This window comes from Mustela nivalis (genome assembly GCF_964662115.1).
Source record: "Mustela nivalis genome assembly, chromosome: 13".
NCBI classification, from domain to species: Eukaryota; Metazoa; Chordata; class Mammalia; order Carnivora; family Mustelidae; genus Mustela; species Mustela nivalis.
In genome coordinates, this window is record NC_139032.1 from 60793708 (window position 1) to 60813378 (window position 19671).

Here is a 19671-nt window from a genome sequence, read left to right on the forward strand (position 1 = left end):
TGGGTGGCTCAGTGGGTTAAAGCCTCTGCCTTCGGCTCAGGTGATGATCCCAGGGTTCTGGGATCGACCCCCACATCAGGCTCTCTGCTCAGCAGGGTGCCTACTTCCTCCTCTCTCTCTGCCTGACTCTCTGCCAACTTGTGATCTCTGTCAAATAAGTAAAATCTTAAAAAAAAAAAACCCTCTTACTACCAATAAATGGACACTAACTTGCTTTAACCTTTAGTAATATTGGGGAATATCTTCAATAATTCCCAATTTAATAGATAAGATAGCATTTTATCTTAATTTCTACTTTTTTTTTTTTACTAGCTGGAATCTTAAGAACTCTGCATATTTCTATCTTCCTTGTTGGTGGCTTACTGTTCTCTGGACATTTTTGTTCTCGTGGAGTTTCTCTTTTAATCTTGATTTTGTTTTTTTCTCTTCCTGTAGTTGGTTGGAACGATTGAATTTTCTTTCTTCCATAGATACTTTTTAATATACGGGTTTACACTATAATCGTATTCTTCTAGCAGTTACCTATGGGATTTGTAACATACTTCCTTAGAACTCCTTTTTTCTTATACTGCCCAGAAAGAGAAAACCATTTTCTTCATCATCCTGCCAAGCAGGAGAACGGGAAGGTGCCTTTCTCCCCTCTGGGTCCACACCTGTTCCCACCCCACCCCTCCCCACTGCAGGATATCACCTGGTATTTTACCTCCAATTTGGCATTTCACACATTATGTGTCACAATAACTACTCGCCGAGATATTTATTTATTTAAAGAAAGCATGAGTTGGTGGGGAGCAGCACAGCAGAAGGAGAGGGAGAGGGAGATGATCTTTAGCTGACTATGCCAAGCACAGAGCTGGACATGGGGCTCGATCCCGCATCCCCAAGATCATGACCTGAGCCAGAATCAAGAGTTGGACGCTTAACCGACTGAGCCAACCAGGCACCCTGATATTTAACCATGTATTTTACTCATTTTCTGTTAGTTGTTGCTTTTAAACCCTTCTCCTTCTTCCTAGAATCCTCTTTCTTACTTCTTGAGAATTTCTTCCACTTTTCTTTCCAGAGGGTCTTTTGTGTCCTGGTGTTTCTAAGAATGTTATCTATATATAAAGATATATCTCTCTAGATATAGCTAGAGAAATTTATCTTCATTTATGTCATATATATTTATATGTTTATGTATTTATTTAAATGTATATTTTCTTAAAATCCTGTGCTCGGGGTTAACAGTAAATTTTGCTGATTTTTTGCCTGTTGTTGCTCCTTGAGCCCTTCTACTTCCTGGGATTTATGCTTCTTATGAAAAATTTCCTATAGTAATAACTTCAGAGAGGTTCTGTCTTGCCCCTTCTTCAATTTTTAGCTCCTTTTGTGTTTTTTTTTTTCCCCTCAGATATTTGATGGCCCTCGACTGTGTGCTCATCTTTGTGACTGAGTGGCCACTGGGGTGCCCACTTTCTGGAAGGTGGCTTGTCCTAAGGCTGCCATCAGGGCGGCGGGTTGGAGGGTGAGACACCGCTAGGCAGGGTGCCTCTGGGGCTGGCCATCTGGAAGGTGAAGCTCTTGGTTCCTCGCAGACCACCTGTGATCCAGAGCATGACCCGTCTCTCTCTCTCTGTGACCCATATGCACCACTCCTGGGGACAACCCCCACTGCCCGTGGCTGGTCAGCGGAGGTGGGAGGACAGCTGGGACTCTGCGAGACCCCAGTTCATCACTCAGTGGGCTGTTGGCAACCGCGTCCTGCTTCCCCTCTTGCACTGTGGGTGTAGAGCCCTGTGTGTGTGGCGTTGTTGACTCATGCCTTTTCTCTTTGCTGTTATTTGACAGAGAGAGCAAGGGAGCGAGCGACAGCACAAGCTGGGGGAGTGGCAGAGGCAGAGGGAGAGGGCAGGGAGTCCAGATGTGGGGCTCATGGGGCTCCATCCCTGGACCCCCGGGTCATGACCTGAGCCAAAGGCAGATACTTAACTGACTAAACCACCCAGGCTCCCCTCTTTGCTGTAATCCTAATTGCTCTGTATCATTCAGGGTCTTCTTGTAGTTTTGTTTACTTTCTATTTATTTATTTATTTATTTGACAGAGAGAGAGAGAGAGATCGATCACAGTAGGGAGAGAGGCAGGCAGAGAAAGAGGGGGAGGCAGGCTCCCTGCTGAGCAGAGAGCCCGATGCGGGATTTGATCCCAGGACCCTGAGATCATGACCTGAGCTGATTTTTTGTTTTTTAATGACATCTTTGTCATTTTGAGGGTTTTGTATGGGATGGGGAGGCTGGTGTATGTGCTCCGTGTATCCTCCTGAAAGCAGAAGTGTGACCTTTAGGGTTCTATCATGTTTCTGGCGACCTGGGTTCCCGCACGTTCTCCACCACTTCTAGGATCTTTCAGATGCGTGGTTACACGTACCTGGGGGAACATTGGGGTTTTAAAGAGCTACAGGGAAAGGTGCTCCGCTCACGGGTTTCCCTGAGGAGTGCTCTTCCCTGAGACCTTGGAGGGAAAAGCAGGAGCCGGCCAGGGAAGGAAGCCTGGAGAGGGCCAGACGGATGCCCCATGGGTAGGGCAGACCTGTGGGCGCCCGTGAGCGTGCCTTGGGGGAGGGGGTGGAGTGGAATCCGAGCGGCAAGAACAAAGAATGGGGAGTCCGGAAAGGAGAGGGTCCCTGTCAAGAGAAGTCGTGGAACTGCCTTATCATCTTTTAGCCCTGAGGCCCCAGCGTCCTGCTCCTACAGCCTGGGGAGGACACGGTCGGCAGCCACTGGTCCAGATGCCCGCGGCGTTCCTGCCCAGTTAATGAAACTCCAGCCTCCACACAGGGAGGTCCTGCCAAGGCTCGGCGGGAGTGGTGGGGGGGAACCCTGTTAAGTGTTTATGTGGCGGCATGTTTTCCTGAAAATACAAAAAAGTAAGAGGCTTTCTTAGTTTTATTTGAAAAGGATGTCCAAATTAGATAAGCCTTGGGCCTCACAGAGCCTGAATCTGTTCCCGGCGGTGTCATCAAGGAAGGAAGGAGCTAGGAGCACTGCTGGCTCAGTCCATGGAACCTATGACCCTTGACCCTGGTGTCATGAGTTTGAGCCCATGTTGGATATAGAGACTGCTTAAGAGATAAATTAATTAACAACAACAACAAAAAAAGGAACGAAAGAGAAAAGGAGTTAGATCCAGTTAGCAGGACAGTTGGGTAGATAATCTGGCTGGAGAAAGAAATATGGATGAGGATAAATTCACATAGGGAAGACACATCACAGTGGGCAGTGCTGGCCCTGAGGAAGCAAAGTTAAAAAAGATCAGATGGTCCTAGTGGGGTACAAGTCGAGCTTCTGCCAGTGATGCTCAAGGCTGACGGGTCAGTGACTGCAGCCATGACTGATGGTGTGAATGTGGTTTGGGCTGTTTTTCAGAACCAGGCAGCTAAACGGCACCTGTGTTGGCTCGGTGGACTTGGAGCTCTTCCTCCATTATTCCCTCATCCCATCAGTAAGTAGAAGCAGGGGAGAGCCTGGAGCAGACTGGGTCACTCCCATACACAGACTCCCAGAGGAGCCTAAATAGGTCAGCAGAGAGACATTGGGTGAATTTCCTCAACTAGCTCTCTTGCATTATGCACCAAAAAAAAAAAACCAGGCAGAAGAAGCCTTTTTAAGGCCAAAGAGTCAAAGACACTGGTTTTTAGGGGAGTCAAAAAAAACTCTTCTAGGGAAGCGCTGGTAGGTGAGGTCTGCTGGGAGATGTGGTATAGAGCCTCTCAGGCAGGCAGGAGAGCATGTGCAAAGGCCCTGTGGAAGAGGGGAACGGGGAGTGTGAGGAGCTGAGAGGGCTTGTGTGACTGGAGTGGGGAGCTGAGGTGGAGGTATCTGGGAGGTCCCGTGGAGCCCTGCGGGGCTCTGTGCGAAGGAGTGGTGTCAAGTGCAGTGGGGAGTAACTGGAGTGTTTCCAGCATGAGGCTGGTGTGATCAGATTTCTGTTTTGAAATGATCACATTGCGGGAATCACATAGAGATAGGCCAGAGAGGAGATGGTTACAGATTTTAGCTCATCCTGGATGGTGGTGGTCAGCTTTAAGACTTTTGGGAGGAAAGACAGTAGGACTGGGGAATGCATAGAATAGAGAAGTTAGGGAGAGGAAGAGTTGAGGGGGTGTGGGTTTCATCACTTGCACAGCTAGAAGAATGGCAGTATCTGCCATTCACTAGTTAAGGAGAACCAGAAGAGATCAGGGTTTACGGTGGTTGAAAGAACGGGGCAGGGAAGCAAATCATGAATTCTATTTTAAGACATACTGAATTTAAGATGCTTTCAATACATCAAAAAGAAATGCCAACTCTGTAGTTTGATGAACAGTTACGGAGCTCGTGGACAAGGTCCGGGCTGAAGAGTCAAGCACGTGAGTCTTCTGTGCATTGATGGTCATTGAAGGCACGGATGTGGGTGAGAAGATCCGGTAATAAGGGGTCCTTGGACTGAACTATGAGTCATTATGAGGAGCACTTTAATAATCCAGCAGAGGAGGCTGAGAGGTAATGGAGAACACCCAGAAAAGCGCAGCTGATGGAAGCCTAGGGAAGAGGGTGTTTCTAAGAGTAGGAGGTGGTCAACACCATGGAACACGGCAGAGAGATCAAGCCAGATTTGGGCATCAAGATTCCATTGGATTGGTGGTAATTTTTGACTTTGGCCAGAGGTGTTTCCGTGGATGGGGGTGAAGCCAGGTTAGGGGGTTAAAGAGCCAGCGAGAGGCAAGGAAGTGAAGGCAGTGAGTGTAGACAGTTCTCAAGAGGTTTCTTGTAAAGGGGGAGAGACAAGGGGTATCAAGAATTGCGAATATGATTGAATCCACAGCAGGTTAAAAACAAACAAACAAACAAAGAACAAAGAAGGATTTGTAACCTGACAGGGTTTATCCCCTTTTTACAGATGAGGAAATGGAAATCAGGAAGTTAGGTCTCTCTTCCAGTCAGTCTGTGGGGGGAGACGGGATTTGAACCTGTTCAGGGCAACCCAAAGGTAAGCTCAGTACAAAACTGAGCTTTCTGGAAGCTCAAGAGTGCATGTAGCCAGCTCCCCACCTCGGGGGTCTGAGGAGTCACAGACACTCCGTGCCCTCTGCTCACCCACATGTTTTCTTTCAGGGAAGGCCCCGCGGCCATGCTGAGGATGAATGTTCCCACTGACGCTCCTCTTCTCTTCCCGTAGCTTTTCATCATTTTGATCTTGTCCTTTCTCCAAAGACGAGAGCACCGTAAGCAGAGAGAGGACCCTTCTCACCTCCTGGGGAACCGCTTTGAAATCATCATGTGAGTGGTCGCCACCGCTTGGGGAACCCTGTTGCAAGGCCAGCACAGCTCCTCATGCCTCCTCTCCACCCCTCTTTCCCCTCCCTATCCTGTCCCTGCCCAGCTCTGGGAGTTCAGAATTGGCCTCCAGGCCAGTGTGGTCTCAGCACCCAGGGCTGCCCAGATGTGATTACGATGTTTCAAGGAGGCTCTGCTCCTGGTGGGAAAGGCCTTTGCACACCCAGCACCATGGCGGCCTTGGGAAGCAGGAGGAAGCGAGCTCTGGGTTGGTCACTTGGCAGCGGCAAGCATTCATTCTGGGATGGCACCATGGGTCGGTCACACACCAGGAGATCCCGCCTGGACGAGGCTGCTTTCGAGCCCTTGCTGGCTCTGCCATCCTGAGTCTCTGCACCCCTGATCACGTTTATCTTTACGCTCTAATCATTCATATCCCTGCCACATCCCCCTTTAATAATTCATAATAATAGTGATGCTAATGCAGGTAACAGTTACTGCACAGTGACCGTGACCCAGGCACTGAACCATTTGCTTTGCTTGCGTTACTTGGACGAACTCTCTTGCTGACCTAGTATGCTGGAGGTTCTTATCCTTAGGTCATGGATGACAGCCCAAGTCCACACAGCTAACAAGTGACGAGAGCTTTCACTGAGGTCTGCTTGATATTTGCTCTGATTCTCCGGGTGTTGGAGCCTAAGCAGGCTCGAGTGTTCAGACACACTAAGGTCTTCCCCTTGGGCTCTGGCAAAGGGAGAGGAAGCAGGGCATCGAGACCAAGGCTAGCAGGGACCTACGGCTTCAGGGTGACATAGGAAGGCCCTGTGCCAGCTCTGAGGAGCAGACTCATTCTGGGAAGCACCCACTGAAGGGGTCAGTTGCTCCCAAGAGGCCAGGCCTGAGCCCCACTGTTTGGGGTGCCGAGCCAGACTCGGCCCTGGGCATCTGACAGGCGGGGCAGGTGCGGGACGTTTTAAGAAGCAGGAGCTCCATATGGGTCATGTTGAACTGCTTCAACTTCAGTTGGTAAAGGCACAGCCTGCTTGCTCCCTGGCCACTTTCCCATTAAAACCCCCGCTTTTCTGAGGAATTCTGTCAGGCCTACTGTCTTCACGCATCAGAAGCCCCTCACTTGTGCGTGGCACGCCAGTTTGCCAAGCAGTTCTTCATTTGCCGCCCACGGTGTCGCTGCCATAAGTAGAGCGGGGGCTGCCATCTGTCTGAAGGATCTGGAAACAGTCTCACATATCTCTGAGGTACCACAGGTGGGACTGACTGAATTCGGTTCCCGTCCACAGAACGGGTGTTGGTGAACATGCGCTGAGCACCCACTCCCACAAGAGCTTGTATTAGGTGCCCACCCCTTGGAGCATATAGTTTTCTAGACAAGCAGTAGTGTGTGAAACACGGGCATGCCCTTAGGGCTAAGGGGACACAGGCAAGGCAGCACCTAGGTGGGCCTGCTGGGAGGGGTCTGGGTGATAGTAGTGGGGGTGCTTTCCAGAAGAGGTGCTCCTTGAGCTGAGCCTTGACGGGCAGGATGAGCAAGACTAAAGGGGCAGGAGGTGAGATCCAGACCCTGGCCCCAGGTCCCTGCCTCCACGCATCACTCCCAGTGTTTTCATCAAAACTTGCTTCAGATGGCCCTTTGACGGGAAAGTCCTCTCTTTTTTCCAGATGCGGTTGCTTACTTTGATCTGGACAGAGCTATTTTGGTTAGAAGAAACAGACATCCTATAAAGCTTGTTTTTGTCGAAGGGAAATAAAGGATTTTTATAAAGTTACAGAGATTTCACAGAATCTGGCAAGGCCAGCCTCATGGCCGCTGGTCTCCTGTGATGGTCATCTCTGGGAGACTAATTCTCTTCTTGCCTCGCTGCGTCATGAGAGCCCCTTAGCACCATTTTATTATTGTCCTCTCTGCTGTCTGCTTTTATCCTCTGATTCAGGATCCTTCCTTCCCTAAAACCTCCATTTGCCTCTAGCACCCGCTCTGATCCCAATGTGGCATAGCTTTCCAGAACAGAATTTTAACAGCTGACTGGCCCATGTCTTCAGGGTCAGAAGCCCAAAATCCAAGACCAGGCGTCTGACTGGCCCACCCAGGGTCAGGTGGTCACTGCTGGTCCATTCGGCTGTGGCTGGGAAGGTATTCTTGCGTGGAACCTGCATGGCCCATGCTACCCAGACCTCTCCAGGGATGTTGGGGGTCTCCTAGCAGCCGGGCACAGGGCAGGCTCCCCCAGGCCTGTCGAGCACATAGTCCTTGTTTTGGTCTCTTGAGTCACACTGCGCGTGTCTCTCATAGATGAAACTCATCCTATTTTGTTTGTTCTCGTGGTTATTAGTGTCCTAGTAACTAATTGCTTGTGTCCCTTCCCCCATGCTCCTCCCCAGGACTTGGAGCTCTTCAACAGCAAAGATTTTGGTCTTCCTCACTTCGGTACCCTGAATCCCCATTTACCCCCAAGAACTGACCCTGAGGGTCTCAGAAAAAAGTCAGTTGAAATGAAAAATTCACCACCCAATAATCCCTCCTCAGGGTGGAATTGGTAATTTGGAGGTGAACTGTTGGACGGAGCCGCGGTTTGGCCTCACAAGCTCTTTCCCTCCTTCACAGACCTCTGGACTTCGTGGGCACCTTTAGTAACCGATGGTCCTATGGAATCGCCTTTGGGGCCACAGCCAATAAGGTTATGTTCTTGTTCTCAGAAGGCTACCAGCCCTTGCAGATCCCACAGTGGGCCCAAGGTAAGGGCTGCCGCATACTGGCCGGGAATTTTGCCGTGGCATGTCTTGCTTTCAGAGAGCACATGCAAGGGTTCTCAGGGATCGGGATAAACGTGATGAGCCATCATTGTTCCTCCCTGCTTGTAACCTCCCCAAGGAAGATGCATCATCTGCCAGGTCTCAAAGCTTTTTTGTGGGGCTTTCTTCCAGGGAGAGTCAGAGTTCCTTCAGATAGAGAATAAAGGTTTAAAAAGTGGGTTCACCATCACCTAACCTTGAAATTTCAGTCCTGAGTCCCTAGGCATGCTGCCTTCTTGATATCAACAAGCCCTGGCATTCCTCCTCACAGAACAATGCTTATTTCTTTGGCCATTGGTCTGAGGCCTCTTTATTCCCCATGTCTCTCGTTCTCCCTGAAGGATGGACCCTAATTTACAGAATAGGCCATCCCAGTACAGTGGCTCCAAACCTCTCGGCCCCAGCTGGGTTCTCTCTCAGGGCCTCCAGGCCTGTATGAGCAAATGCCTGTCAGCTTCTCATTAGTCTTTAGGGAAATGCAAATAACACTGTAATGATATGCCACCAGACACCTCTTTGATGTGTACAATCTGATAAGTTCTGACAAATGTTGACATCCATGAAATCTGGACCACAATCAAGACAACGAACCCCATAAACTTCCTTGTCACCTTTTGTCATCTCTCCTTCCCATCCTATTCCATCACCGCCCTCATCACTGATCTTTTTCCAGAATTTTATATAAATGGAATTATACAGGATGTACTTTTTATTTTTGGTGTATCTTCTTTCACACAGCATAGCTATTTTGAGATTCATATACCTTTAACCTGTGCCAGAAATTCATTCTTTCTTATTGCCAGGTGGTGTTACACTATACTGAGAAAACAGATTTTGTGTGTGCCCATTCTCCCTTTTTTTTTCTTTTTAATGAGATTTATTTGTTCATGACAGAGAGAGAGAGAGAGCGAGAGCTCCCGGGGTGGGGTTGGGGAGGAGACGGGGAAGGAGATGGAGGGAGAGTCTTAAGCAGACTCTGTGCTGATTGAGTGGGGCTCAACTCCATGACCCTGAGACCTTGACCTCAACGGAAACCAAAAGTTGGAAACCTTGTCATTGGCCGTCCCACCCAGGGGCATCCCCATTGATGGACATTTGATTTACTTGTGTCTTTAGCTCTTGCAAATAAAGCCACTAGGAACATTTGTGCACAAATCTTTGTGTACCTCGGCTTCCTTTTTCCCTGGATTTGTACCTTTGAGTAGAATGGCTGGGTCTTCATGTAGAAGATCACACTTTTTAAGGAAATCATCAAACCGTTTTCCAAAGTGATTGTTCCATTTCGATTACAACCATCAGCATGCGAGACTTCTGCTTTCTCTGTATCCTTGGCAACACGTAGTCATTCTTTGTATTTTTTAATTTATATTGTTGTCAGTCTCTTTTTATTTTTTCCCCTTCTTTCTCAGCTTTTTTTTTTTTTTAAGATTATTTATTTATTTATTTGACAGGCAGGGATCACAAGTAGGCAGAAAGGCAGGGAGAGAGAGAGGAGGAAGCAGACTCCCTGCTGAGCAGAGAGCCTGATTCGGGGCTCTATCCAAGGACCCTGGGATCATGACCTGAGCTGAAGGCAGAAGCTTTAACCCACTGAGCCACCCAGGTGCCCTTTATTCTATTTTTAAAATTTTTTATGTTCAGTTCGCCAACATCTAGTACATCAGTAGTGTTTGATGTAATGTTCAGTGATTCATTAGTTGTGTATAGCACCCAGTGCTCATTACGTCGCGTGCCGTCCTTAATACCCGTCACCCGGCTACCCCATCCCCCCACCTTCTGCCTTCTGAAACCCTCAGTTTGTTTCAAGGAGTCAGTCTCTTTTAAACATAATCTTTGGGGCCCTTAGGTGGTTCAGTCAGCTAAGCGTGTCACTCTTGATTTTGGCTCAGGTCATGATCTCAGGATTGTGAGATCAAGCCCCATGCCTGGCTCCACACTGATTAAGATTGTCTCTCTCCAGGGTTGCCTGGGTGGCTCAGTCAGTTAAGTGTCTGCCTTTGGCTCAGATCATGATCCCAGTGTCCTGGGATTGAGTCCGGCATCGGACTCCTGGCTCGGCGGGGAGCCTGCCTCTCCTTCTGCTGGCCACTCCCTGGGTTTGTGCTCTCTCTCGCTATCTCTGTCTCTCTCTTTGACAAATATAAATAAATGAAGTCTTAAAAAAAAAAAGATTCTCTCTACCCTTCCTCTTTCCCCACCACACTTTCAGATAATAAATAAATCTAAAAAAAAAAAAAAGATTCTCTCTCTCCCTCCTCTACCCCTCTCTGCCACCCCCACTCATGCATGCACTGTCTTACTCAAAAAATATTTTTTTTAAATTTAATTACATTAGTTTCAGGTGTCCAACATAGTGATTCAACATCTCGGTATGTTATGCTCTGCTCACCGCAAATGTAGCTCCCATCTGTCGTTATACAACGCTATTATAATGTCATTGGTTATATGCCCCATGCTGTGCCTTTTATTCCTGTGGCCTTTTCCTTCCATAACCGGCAACCTCTGAGTCCCCTTCATCCATTTTGCACCCCCTCTCTGGCAACCATCAGTTTGTTCTCTGTAAATATAGATCTGATTCTGCTTTTTGTTTGTTTGCTTATTTAAGAAATAACAAGTGTTGGCGAGGATGTGGAGAAAAATGAACCTTCATGGACTGTTGGTGGGAATGTAAATTGGTACAGCCACTGTGGAAAATAGTTGGGAGAGTCCTAAAATATTAAAAATAGGATTACTATATGATCCAGTAATTCCACTACTGTGCATTTACCCAAAGAAAATGAAAACACTAAGCTGAAAAGATAGAAGTACCCTGTGTTCATTGCAGCATTAGTTACAGTAGCCAAGATATAGAAGCAACCTAGGTGCCCATCGATAAATGGATAAAGCAGTTGTGATACACACACACACACACACACACGAATATTACTCAGCCATAAAAAGGATGAAGTCTTGCCATTTGCAACAACATAGATGGACCTAGAGGGTACAGTGAAGTAAGTCAGACTGAGAAAGACAAATACTGTATAACTTTATTCATATGTAGAATCTATAAAACAAAGGAATAAGCAAAGTCTTTTTAATTTTAGCCATTCCAAGAAGCATGTACTGCTGTCTTATTGTGGTTTTAATTTGCATTTTCATGATGACTGAGGACGTTGCGCATATTTTCATGTGCCTATTTGCTAACCCTATTGCTTCTTTGGTAAAGGGTCCAGATTGCTTTCCTTATTTACAAAAGTGAGGGGTTTTGTTTCCTTCCTATTGAGTTTTAATAGTTCTAGATCTCGTTCTGTGTGTAAGTCCTTTATCAAATGTCTGAATTGCATTTGCTCCCAGTCTGTGGCTTTTATTTTCATTCTGCCAACACTTTCTTTTGAAAAGCTGACTTAAAATTTTGATGAAATCTAATTTATTCATTTTCTTTTATGGATCATGCTGATGGTGTCATAGAAGAAATCCTTGTCTAATATAAGGTCATTTAGATTTTCTCCTGTGTTTTTTCTGGAACCTTTATAATCATGATATTTTGCACTTAGGTCTATGATACATTTTGTTAATGTTTTGTGTATAGTATGAGGTAAGGACTGAAGGGTTTTGTTTTTGTTATTGTTTTTGCTTTTTTGCTTTTGGTTATCCATTTTTTTTTCTATACCATGTATTTCAAAAACCTATTCTTTGCCCACAAAATTGCCTTTGGCCCTTTGTCAGCATCAATCGGCCACATACGCAGGGATCTGTGTCCGGACTCTGCTCTCCTCCATGGATCTACAGCATGTGGGGGCTCCAATCTCTCCACATCCTCCCCAACGGTATTTTCTATCTTTAAAACAATGACAGCATCTCAGCATGCGTGAGGTAGCATCTAATTGCCGTCTGGATTTGCAGGTCCCTAAAGACCAGTGCTGTGGAGCAGCTGGCTGGGTCAAAACATCATTTCCTGCTTCGTGGCTCGAGCTCCCTCTCTTTTGTTGTCACAAAGTGATCATAGAGCTGTATCCTACTAATACCCCGAGTCACTTTCCCCAGTCAGCTTCTTCCCTCCGCTGGCATCTGGGCCCACGGTTTCCCAGCTCCTAACGTTCCTCTCCCTCTCGCTTTAGAATCTTAGGGGTCTGCAGGCCACCTCCATGGGGGCTGTGTCATGGGAGCGGCCTGAGATAGTCTGCAGAGTGAGGTCAAGGCCAATGGGTTTTTCTCACCCGTGATTTGCAGCCTTTGTCACCTGGTCGGCTTTCAGCTGGGATTTCAGCTCCGGCGTCTTGTGTCTGCTGGCAGAGGGGGGCCGTTCTGTTCTCGGGCCTTCAGACATCCCATTGCCTTCCTCTGCTTCCACGTATTCAGATGTCGAGACCAAAGGGCCTCGAGACCTAGATTTCTGGTAGATGTTTTCTCCGGGTTTGGTTTTGCCATCTTAGTTGCCCTGTCTGATTGCAAAGATTGCAAAATTATGCTCTTGGGGCTTCTTTCCTCCCCCAAATTCTTCCTCATATATAGTCTTGTCCTGCTGACCACCCACCCCTCACATGCACGTAAATACTGACCAGCCCCAACCGGCCATCTCCTTCCCGTTCTCTGAGTGAGGAATTCCCTTCCTTCCCTTCTCCTCTCCATCTTACAAACGCCTGCTTGTATTTCCTGGCCAGGCTAAATGTCACCACCTCCAGGAAGCCTTCCCTGATCAGGACGCCAGGTGAAGTCAGTAGCTTCCACTTCTTGTCTCCACAGCAGATTGACTGTGCCTCTGTTAACACACCACTTACCTTCCTCCCTGTCTTCTCTACTAGACAGCAAGCATCTCAAAGCAAGAAGCTAGTTATTCCTTCTATAGCCTTAGTGCCTGGCTCTGGACCCGGCTTAAAGCAGATACTTCGTAAAGGTCATCTTGCATGATTAGATTTTCCTGGACCCTGTTAAACCCTCTAAGAGCTAGTCAGTGGCAGAATGAATATCATCATCACCTCATCTAGGACAGGGTGGCTACACGAGGCTTTTTGCACACACATCACCTCGCTTTGTGTTGCCGTGGTCCACTCCCGGTGCTTTACTCTTGGTCGTTTCCGTTTGTCCCTTTACGTGGCCTGTCTGTACCTCACGCTGTGAGCTGGCCAAAAGCAGGGGCCAGGTCTTCTCTATCTCAATATGTAGCCAGTGCCTGGCATAGAAGAGGTCCCAGGAAGGGTCATTTGCAAGAGGGAAAGACATTCCCGCATTCCTCCTTGTGGAGCTGGGGCTTGTCCTCTCATCTCCTTGGGTCCTGAGGCCTGCGACCCAAAGTCCCTATAAAGCCCCATCGCTTCCATGGGACACGCCGAGCCCGTGAGAAGAGGACTCACACGGCATCTCTTGCTCTGTCTCTCCCAGCCTTTGTGCTCCTGATCGGAGGCATGGAAGTCGGCCTGTCCCACTTCCCCTTCTTCGCCTGCCTCTCGTCGGAGTTCCAGCTGCTCAGCTCCGTCCTCGGCTTCAGCTACTCTCTGATCTGGTAAGACGGACGCCGCCTACCTGCCTTCCTGTGACTGCTTCGGCTGTGGCTGACCTCTGGACAAAGGGCTGGGGGTAACTTGGGAGCTCCCTATGGAGGGCCTCTTTGCCCAGACCTGAGGCTCAAGATGGGCAGGTTGGGTGACTGGTCGCAGTCCCACTGGGGCCTGTGTGTGGGGCTGCACGTCAGGCTGCGGAAGGTCGGTCCACTGTGCTTTCTGCCTCACGAGCCACTTGTGATCAGAATGTTCCCCGAAGTCAGCGATGGAGCCGACTTCATTTCCGGAAACTGCCCAGAGTCCTGGTGGGGCGCATGTAGGAGTCCCATTTGGATGCTTCTTGTCTGTGCTGTCCTGTCTCCCCTGGGAGCGCAGCAGAAAGTCCGGGCACCTCAGCTTGACGTTCAGGGCGCTGCGGGCAGGCCTCCCCTGTCTCTCCATCCCGCACAGTCTCCAGCACACACCACCGCTCACGCCGGGCTCCTGTGCCCCTTCACCCACCCGCTTACTCCCTTGGCAAACACCCTATCATATCCCTGCTTGGAGCCCAGGAACACGCGGAAGAACAGGCCAGTCCCTGTGGATCATGTGTTCTGGCTTCTTGGTCTGCACCGTGCTGTTACCCCTGTGGACTACCGTCCCCGACTTGATCCGGTGGGACATGCAAGTCCATCCTTCATGGATTGTCAGCCCCACAGATGCAGACCAGAATTGTGTTGATCTGAGCGCACGCGAGATGAATTTGGTGCCCGTACTTGAGCATAAGCAGGGTGGCTGATCTGGGAGGGAGGGACACAGAGGCCTGAGCACCAGCCCTCCCAAGGAGGAGGGGAAGGGGAGGGAGTTCCAGGCTGATGGAATCTGGGCTTCTTCCCGCAGGCTATGCAGGGGGCAGCCACAGTACCCCAAACCTGTTTGTGTCCTGTAGGTTTGCTGTCACCGTCCTTTACATCACAGAGTGTCCCCACGGACAGGTGAGTCCCTGCTGAGCTAAGTTTAGAGTATTCAGTCCTGTCCCTGTGACCAGTTTGCTGTGTGACATTGGACAAGCCCCTGCCACTCTCTGGGCTTCAGTTACCCATGTGAACGGAAGGAGAGCTGGAACCACTCATGGTGCTTCCATTTGTACATCTTACGCTCATCAAGGCACTCATTCACAGACAGAGTCCTCAGGGTTCATGTTCACAGCAGCCCCTCGAGGTGAGGAGCCTCTCAGCAGTCCCATTTCACAGGTGAGGAAACGGAGGCCAAGTGTATTAAGTAACTCTTCAGAAATAGCAGATTCGAGAGTTGAGACCAGGTCTGGCTGACTCCAAAGCTCATTTCTTTCAATTCCTTCATGTAGCCTCACTTTCTCTGTCTGGAAAATGGGAAGTTGGACTGGATGAACCCTCTGGGTTGACCATGCCAGGTTGGAACTAGAGGGAACTGGTTCATCTGTCTGGCCTTTTATGTGAGGAAAAGGAGCAAGATGAAAGACGGTGTCACGCTGCATCTAGAAGGGTGACTAGGCAGGTGGGGGGAGCACCAGGGGGCCACGGGGGTCTGGAACTGATGGGAGCCTTGCCAAGGTCTCTCCTGGGCTTCAGTCACCGTGGGGGACTAGACGGTATGAAGAAGGGAGTCTGGGGGAGCTGGACTAGAAAACGAGTTTGGAGGCCGGGCTTTCCCTCTGCATCTCTGTGCTGGGATTAAGAACATTCTAGCACACCTCTGCCCCAAAGGATGCCCTCCACTCTGCTCACAGTGCCCGAGATTCCAGATCCCCGGCATTTACTCCGGTATCTTGGAGAGCTTCCAGGCTTCCGACGTTCTTCTGAAATTAGAAATATTCGTGGTTAATTAAGGGAGAGGGCAGGGTCTTAACTCTATGCTCAGAATCACTAATGTTAAGAACTGCTGTGTGCTAGGTGTTGTTCGAGGCTCAGCCCCCCAGATGAACGATTGCAGAGTTCAAGGTGCTTCGAGGCCCTTTGAAGGCTGTCTGTGGGAGCCGTCCCCAGTTCACTGATGAGAAAATGAGGCTCAGGGGCTAATGGGACTTAGGGGTTAAAAATCATGGGCCTGGAATCCAGGCTAAGGTAATAATAAAGATTTCGTCTCATGTTCTGAAATGTATTCATGGAAACATTATATATAAAAATGAGACATTGGAAGAGTCTAAAAAGTCAAAAACTAGGAGAAGCTTTCAAGTTGGTTCATGTAAATAATGCACTGTTATGCAGCATTAGGAGTGACGTATGCAAATAATTTGTGAGCATGTGGGGAGCTGATTATGATGTATACAGACCTATGTATTTGGTATAATTTCAGTTTATGATAGAGATGTAAGGCTGGATGCAGAGGGAAGACACGGGAATATCGGCAGCGGTGAGGTCTGATGCGTAAGCAGGGAACAGACATCAGAGAGGAGGAGGAAGGGGAGACAAGAGCCCCCACATCTCAGCATGCTTTCGTCCACCTGAACAGCACAACATCAAAACCCAGCTCCCTGTGGGAGCAAGTGCTCTGGAAACACAGAAAACTGGGACGCCTGGGTGGCTCCGACCGCTGAACTGCCAGTTCTTGATTTCAGCTTGGGTCATGATCTTGGGGTCGTGGGATGGAGCGCTGTGTCCAGCTCTGTACTGGGCAAGGGAGTCTGGTTGGGATTCTCTCCTTCTCCCTCTCCCTCTGCCCCTCCCCCTGCTCACACACACACACTTCCTTTGTGTCTGAAATAAATAGATAAATCTTTTTTTTTTTTTTTAAGATTTTATTTATTTATTTGACAGAGAGAGATCACAAGTAGGCAGAGAGGCAGGCAGAGAGTGAGAGAGGAGGAAGCAGGCTCCCTGCCGAGCAGAGAGCCCGATGTGGGACTCAATCCCAGGACCCTGAGATCATGACCTGAGCTGAAGGCAGCCACTTAACCCACTGAGCCACCCAGGCGCCCTAGATAAATCTTTTTTAAAAATTCCACAAAACCAACCTCTAAATTGTGAAAGATAAGTCACAATATTTCTTTTCCTGAAACAGTGAAAAAAATTGACTGTGTGTGTGTGTGTGTGTGTGTGTGTGTGTGATTAAAATGAAACTAAAATCACAGATAAACTATGAACCATCTTGAGAGATTCGTACTTGGGAACTTGTGTTGCTGTCAGCATGATGGCAGTTACGGGGCTTTCCTGCCTCCCTGTCCCCCCTCCCACCTTCCTTCCTTCTTCCTTTGTGCCTTCCCCTTCTCCCCTCCTTCCCTCCTCCCCTCCTTCCTCCTTCCCTCCTCCCTCCTCCCCTCCTTCCTCCTTCCCCTCCTCCCCTCCTTCCTCCTTCCATTCCTTCCTTTTCTTCCTTCTCTTTCCGTTCTTCCTTCTCTCTCTACTCTCTCCCTCTTTTCTCCTCTCCTGCCCTCTCCTCCCTACTTCTCCTCTTCACCCCTCTTTCTCTCCCCCACTGTTGTATGTTCTGAAAGCAATATTTAATTCCTGAACAGAAGAAGCCATGAAAGCCCTTCGTATAAAATAAAATGGGAATATTAGGACTCATACCCAGTGCTGCTGGGCTGTGGGCCACGGCAGGTGCCACAGTGGGGAGCTAGGGGAGCAGAAATGGACCCCTGGATGCCCAGCTCTGAGAGAGTGGGCTTGGTGGGTGCGGCCGGGACAGGCAGAGCCCCGGCCACAGCCTCACCGGTGGCCTGGCCCTAGCCCAGCGATAGCCCGCACCTTGCTCTGTTTTGGTTGCAGTTTTTGGGGAGGTTCGAGACGGTCCTGTTCTACTGGCCCTCGCTGCTGTGCCTGGCCTTCCTGATGGGCCGCTTCCTGCACATGTTTGTCAAATCTCTGAGGGTGCACCTGGGCTGGGAGCTGCAGACGGTGAGTACCGAGTAGGAGTCCCCTGTGTGTCCCCGTGGGTCTGGTCTGCACAACCACCCCGGGAGGGAGGCGCTGTTCTTTTCTTTTCTTTCTTTTTTTTTTTTTTTAATTAACATACACTGTATTATTTGCATCAGGCTTACACAACTCACAGCACTCACCATAGCACATACCCTTCCGAATGCCCCAATGTCCATCACCCAGCCACCCTATCCCTCCCCACCCAGTCCCCAGCAACCCTAAGTTTGTTTTGTGAGATTAAGAGCCTCTTATGGTTTGTCTCCCTCCCGATCCTATCTTGTTTCATTTTTCCCTCCCTTCCCTGCATGGCCCCCCACCCTGCCTCTGAAATTCCTCATATCAGGGAGATCATATGATAATTGTCTTTCTCTGACTTATCTTGCTTAGCATAATACCCTGTAGGTCCATCCACCTCATTGTAAATGGCAAGATTTTGTTTCTTTTGATGGCTGCATAGTATTCCGTTGTATATATATACACCACATCTTTATCCATTCATCTGTTGATGGACATCTAGGTTCTTTCCATAGTTTGGCTATTGTGGACATTGCTGCTAGAAACATTGGGGTGCATGTGCCTCTTTGGATCACTGCATTTGTATCTTTGGGGTAAATACCCAGGAGGAGGCACCTGGGGTGGCTTAGTGGGTTAAAGCCTCTGCCTTCAGCTCAGGTCATGATCTCAGGGTCCTGGGATCAAGCCTCACATTGAGCTCTCTGCTCAGCGGGGAGCCTACTTCCCCCCTCTCTCTGCCTGCCTCTCTGCCTACTTGTGATCTCTGTCTGTCAAATAAATAAATAAAATCTTTAAAAAAAATACCCAGGAGGCACTATTCTTACTGCTCCAGTTCTGTGTGAGGAAACTCGGACCCGGGGAGGTGGGTTGCATCGCCCGAGGTCATGTCGCTGGTCTGGAGCAGAGCGGGAACCACAGCCAGAGAGCTCGGTTGCTGAGGCTCTCTCTTAACCACTGCGCTCCATCCAGAAGAACAACTTGACCCAAATTCCTGGCCTCTGTGACAAGAGCCTGTCACGAGGATTTTTGAGCCCCAGCATACATCTGTCTCTTTTCTCACAGGAAGAAAAGCCGTTTCTGGAAGTTCACCAGGCGGAACATGTCAAACGTCTCCTGAGGAAGCCCCCCCTGCAGTAAGCCATGGTGTACCCCCATTCACCCCTCCATGTCCACCAGTGTGGAAGAGCCCTGAGGTGTGGCAGCCCCTGAGATGCCTGGAAGGGCACAGAGTAGTCAGGACTCTTGTCGGCTAATGGCAGAAACTCAACTCAAACTAGATTTAAGAGAAGAAGGAAGCGTATGGTCTCCCATAACTGAAAGTGTAGAGGCGGTCAGCTCAGATGGCCATTGATCCGGTGGCTTCATTGATAAAAGAACCAGGGAAAGTTCCCTCATTTTCTCTTAGCTCTGCTTTGATCTATGTTAGCCTTGTAGTGAGGAGGGTTTCCTCCCAGTGGTGGCCCCCAGCATCTCTAAGCTTATACCCTCTTGGTTTAACCTCATAGGAAAAAGAAATTTTCCTTTCTAATAATTCAAACCAAACTCCCATTGTGATTCATTGGATCACATGGGACTACACGTCTTTCCAAAACCAATCCCTGTGGCTAGGCAATTAGAGTAAATGGATTGTTAAGCTGGTCACACGTTCACCATTGGAACTAGGATGTTGTTCAGGCTCACTTAACCACTAGGACTGATGGGAGGGAGCAGGTTCCCAGAGAAAGCCTGCTGTGCTCCTACCAATATAAGAAGACATAGCTCATGGCCAAGCAAAAGCACCTGGTCTTCAGTGACCTATCCCTGCCACAGCCACCATATACAAGGGGATGTGCCCCGGAGAAGGGATGTGGCTAGTCCAAGGTCATACAATGGCAAGGTTCATACTTTGGTTAGAACTACATTTGCTCACGTGTAGCAGAAAATGGAAAACAACAGTGGGACACACAAGAGGGAGATTTCTTTCTTCTTCATGTAAAAGAATTCTGCAGGCAGGCAGTTCATACTGACCCCACACTGCCCACCATGGAAGTTTGCTGATCACCTGTCTTTTGGCTGCCATTCTTAGTGATTGTCATCATGAAGGCTGTCCACGTCCAAGGTAGATGCTGGTCGGGCTCCAGCTTGGACCAGCCACCATGTCTGCATTTCAGACGCCAGGCAGGAGAAAAGAAGGAAAGGCAGTGGGGTCCCTCCCAGCT

At 49.0% G+C, this 19671-nt stretch overlaps 1 protein-coding gene across 3 annotated transcripts in view; it reads left to right on the forward strand.

Annotated features, from left to right (window-relative positions):
* Positions 1-19671, forward strand: part of LOC309846142 (stimulated by retinoic acid gene 6 protein-like) — a 49066-nt gene that overhangs the window by 8362 nt on the left and 21033 nt on the right. For 2 of the 3 annotated variants that reach the window (XM_082694936.1, XM_082694938.1), the window contains exons 2-8: positions 3406-3481; positions 5198-5298; positions 7916-8046; positions 13465-13585; positions 14512-14557; positions 17309-17437; positions 18536-18606. In XM_082694936.1, coding sequence (XP_082551062.1) covers positions 3406-3481; positions 5198-5298; positions 7916-8046; positions 13465-13585; positions 14512-14557; positions 17309-17437; positions 18536-18606 — 675 coding nt within the window. The remainder of the gene's footprint in view (positions 1-3405; positions 3482-5197; positions 5299-7915; positions 8047-13464; positions 13586-14511; positions 14558-17308; positions 17438-18535; positions 18607-19671) is intronic. The other variant, XM_082694937.1, reaches the window with a different exon arrangement.